Below are 4,589 nucleotides of genomic sequence, written 5' to 3' on the forward strand. Positions count from 1 at the left end.
TACACGGATGGATGGATGGATGGATGGATGGATGGATGGATGGATGGGTGGGTGGGTGGGTGGATGGGTGGATGGGTGGATGGGTGGATGGATGGATGGATGGGTGGATAGATGGATATGTAGGTAGATAGATAGGATAAATAGAAGACTATGCTACACAGGTAAATATGTAGATAGACAGGTAATACTATGTAACTTCTCAACTTTTTATATGAATATTTTCATAGTTAAATGTTGAAAGGTAGTTGTAAAAAAGATCAGTCCAAATATCTGTGTCATGAATAGTCACAAACTATCAAATCTTTTTTTTCGTCCCACACCTTTTTTTTTTTGTAATTTATTGTAACTTTTAATTTTTGTTTGATATGTAAGGGTGTTTGCCCTGCATATATATCTGTGTACCACATGTAGTGCCCTCAGAGGCCAGTAGAGGGCATCAGATAACTGGAGTTACACTGGTTGTGGGCCACCATGTGGGTTCTAGGAACCAAACCTGTGTCTCCTAGAACAGCCACTTCTCTTAACCACTGGGCCATCCCTTATATGTAACCCTGGCTATTCACACCTGGTTAGAAATTTTTCTGATTTCATACCATCCTAAATTCAAGTTCCAGGGGATCTGATGCCCTCTTCTGACTAACACAGGCATGAAGTACACAGGTGGTACATATATGTACACTCAGACAAAATACACATAAAATGAGTAAGCAAGCAGGTCAGCTGGAGCTGTTGGCAAAGCAGCTGTATGTAGCTGGGTAGGAGGGTTCAGAGAAGGAGTGAGGATGTCCCGAGAAGAAACAAACAGGCCTAGTACTGTTTTGGCCGGTATCCACATAAAATATAGAAGGGGGATGGAAAGTTACATTGTTGAGTCAGCTCTTCTAAATCACAGGCTTAGTAATGGGATCTGCAAGTTTATTTTGTTCTCTTTAGATAGCAGTCTTCATACCTCAGCTCCCAAGTACTGGCATGCAAGCACTGGCCTCTCCCTCACCTCACCTCAGCCGCCTGCGTGATTGTTTTAGGGAACTTTATCGTTCACTCTTTCCCTAGTTTCTCATGCATGTCCTGGCAGAGGTCTTACTTTGGGGTTGGATTTCTTTTGAGGTGGTTTCATGTCCACCAGGCTGACTTTGAACTTGCTCTGTAGCTGACCATGTCCTTGAACATCTGTTTTCCTCCACCTCCCAGCTGCTGGGATTGTGAGTATACATCTGTGCCACACCAGGTTGGAGTCTTAATAAATATCTAATCTGTGTAAGCCTAGGTCTTCTGAGAGCAGCCTAGATTATCGAGGCTTACATACCGAGGCTTACATACGTTTGGATTTTCTTCCTTTATAAAAAAAAATCCCGCCGGGCGATGGTGGCGCACGCCTTTAATCCCAGCACTTAGGAGGCAGAGGCAGGCAGATTTCTGAATTCGAGAGTTCAAGGCTAGCCTGGTCTACAGAGTGAGTTTCAGGACAGCCAGGGCTACACAGAGAAACTCTGTCTCGAAAAACCAAACCAAAATAAATAAATAAATAAATAAATATAAAAATAAATCCCTTAATTTTATTATTATTTATTTTTAGAAAACTAAATGAGTATTGATTTGGTTTAGTTTTGGTCCAAAATTAGTAAAATGAACTCAGTTTTGTGAACTTGCTTTTTCCTCCAGCTTGATAGCTTGCATCTATATGAATGTGTGTATATGCGTGTGTACATATGCATTCTTTCTCTTGCTTTTCCAGTATTTAAAGGCTGTGATAACTCCAGAGTGTCTTCTGATACTAGATTATCGGAATCTAAACCTGGAGCACTGGCTGTTCCGGGAACTGCCCTCACAGCTGTCTGGAGAAGGTCAGCTCGTCACATACCCACTACCATTTGAGTTCCGAGCTATTGAAGCACTCCTGCAGTACTGGGTAAGCCTGATCTAATGGAGTGTCTGGAGGTTGCTTTAGTTTCAAATGACTGGAGTGTGAAGGCTGCTAGGAAAAGCATCAGCTCAGAACCCCCAAGACCAAATTGTCAACAGAAAGGAGATTTATTTGCCCCAGAGGTTCAGAAGACAGGGAATAAGAGACGGGAGATAAGGGACAAGGGAGAAGGGAAAGGCAACAGGGAGAGGGAGGAGGGGTATTTGTCCAGAAGGAGGACAAAGGACCACCTTTGGATAGAGAGGAGACAGTCGTGACACATAGAAAAATGGCAGTATTTTATAAAGGTAAAAGGAGAAACCCTGTGTTAGGATGAGGTATTTAATTTTAACTGGGCATGTTAATTAGGTGAGCCAAAGGGGGCTTTTGACTGCTGGACTTCAATACCTTGATAGCTGGACCTTGGTAGTGGCCAAGTAAGGGAATGGGCCTTGGTGGCTAGCTTTAGGCTTGTAATCTAACAGTTTTTTTAGCAAGGCAGAGGGAATGGAAGAAAAGGGCAAGCCTTGCTCGACAGAGCATGGCCAGAGTCCCTTCAAAGGCAAGTTAGTATTGATTATTTCAAAGCTGATTTCCCCAGCCACATTAGAATCACTTGTAAGGCTCCTCCAAGGACAGAACTTCATTTTCCAACTTTATGACCCAAGCCAGTGGAACTAAAGACTCTTCAGAGGAAACTGAGGAAGTACATTTTGGATTGGCTCCCTTTTATACACTTTTATGTTTTTTATTTTTTTGTTTGTTGGATTGGGATCCTGCTGTATATACAACAGACCGACCTTGAACTAAGGTGGTCCCCCTGCTTCATCCTCTGTAGTGCTGGGCTTACAGGTGTGTAGCACCACACCTGTCTGCACTGTCAAGAACCATATCATGGAATGAGTATTCAAGAGACCTTAGGCTGTATGTCCATCCCTGAGCACCTTTTGCTTCATTCTTCAAATTAAACTGTATAATACACGGGAACATCGGTCACATGGTCCTCTGTTTAAAAGAGCTCAAGGAGATCCCTCTTGTTTGGTGCCTAGACTGACAGGAGCCACAGTTCTTCTAATGACCCCTGCTCCAAACCTCAGTAGTCACTGCTTTCCTAAATGCTCAGGAGAGACTGAGTGAACCTGGTACCCCTCTCTGTTACCTGCTTGCTTTAATGAGGGAAGAGATGGTTTTTTCTCTGCTGGGGTTACTGGAGCAACAACACAGTGCGCATGGTGCATGACAGGCTGGTCTGTCAGGACTTCACAGTATGGGAGCAGATATTGTCAGCTATGGGGAGAACAGAGGGAGCTCAACCACCTAGTGTAAAAGTTCTGGCCTGTTACATCGGGTCCCCAGAAGATGTTTTTTTCTGATCGAGCACTATAGTATCAAGCCAGCCATCCCCTCAGGGGATCCATACAAATAAAGGGGAACCCCCTCAACCCACTTGGACCATGACTAGGAACAGGAGACCTCACAAAGACCTGGAGTGGGATCCTAGCCTCCCATTCACACCAAGTCCAGCCCTTGCTGGCCAGACGGTTGGTGTCTCTTTAGGATAATGAACCAGTAGGTCTACCTTAATTTCCCACTCTGGGTCTTCTGAACCTAGAACTAGATCCTGTTAATACAGACTAAAAGAGTCTGTAGCAAGCTGCTGTAAACCCTGATTCTGGGCTGCAGCTCCAAGTCACATGACTTGTGTTTCTGAGTTAAAACAGCATGTAGTCACATTTGTAGTCCTAATTCTCCTACTCAGCTCTATTATTCATGTGTCATCTGCCGGTCGGTGTGGAGGTATTTTGATCTTAACCACTATCCTATTAACATTTCGTCCCTGTGGGTTATCAGCCATACTTGTGTTAGTTTAAGAAAAGCATACTTTGGACTCTCCAATGTTTTAATGTGTCTTTTTTAAAGTCCAAGGGACATTTCATTTTTCCTCCCCCTTCCAAAGCCTGGAATTAGAGGCACATGACAGTATATACAGTTTATTCCATGCTGTGGGTCTGACCCAGGACTTCATGCATGCTAGGCAGGTTCTCTGCCACCTAACCTACATCTCTAGCCCAAGTTTCAGTTGTTGAAAGACCGTGGACCACAGCAATTTTGAGCTATTCTCTGTTGACAGAAAACTTAGCTCTAACCAATGTGAAATGCATGTTTTGATATGGGATTTCAGATTTATTTTATATTTATTGTGTATGTTTGTATAGCTATGGGGGGGGGTGCCAGTAGAGGCCAGGGGTATTGGATCTCCTGATATCGGAGTTACACAGTTGTGAGCTGCCAGGCATGAGCTATGGGAACTAAATTCTGGTCTTCAAGAAGAGCAGGAAATACTCTTAACCCCTGAGCTATCTCTGCAGTCCCCAGGATATCAGGTTTTTGTTTTAACAATTCTTTCCCTAGTCCTTTCATAGCAGCTGTCTATAGAGGAAGACTGTTGTGAGAGTTAATCCAGAGCCGATGACAGCATTATATGTTGCTAACCCAGGAGATGTGGCTTTTGATTCATCTATAGATGGGTGTTCCAGCAGGGGCCTTATTCTAAAATGCTGTCAGGTTTTTTGGCTAGTACAAATGTCTGTGTTTAATTAGAGGCTTCACTGATCCTAAGTTCTAAAAAGGTTGTTTTAATTCTTATGAAAGGCCATGTTGTTATCTAGATCAACACCCTTCGGGG

The 4,589-nt window shown here is 43.5% G+C and overlaps 1 protein-coding gene across 1 annotated transcript in view; it reads left to right on the forward strand.

Moving 5' to 3' along the window:
• Window positions 1-4,589, forward strand: part of Mrs2 (magnesium transporter MRS2) — a 25,760-nt gene that overhangs the window by 8,218 nt on the left and 12,953 nt on the right. Inside the window, exons 5-6 of the mRNA XM_028776335.1 lie at window positions 1,736-1,909; window positions 4,556-4,589. Of these exons, the coding sequence (XP_028632168.1) occupies window positions 1,736-1,909; window positions 4,556-4,589 (208 nt within the window). The remainder of the gene's footprint in view (window positions 1-1,735; window positions 1,910-4,555) is intronic.

Source organism: Grammomys surdaster, unplaced genomic scaffold (assembly GCF_004785775.1).
Source record: "Grammomys surdaster isolate TR1022 unplaced genomic scaffold, NIH_TR_1.0 267, whole genome shotgun sequence".
Lineage (NCBI taxonomy): Eukaryota > Metazoa > Chordata > Mammalia > Rodentia > Muridae > Grammomys > Grammomys surdaster.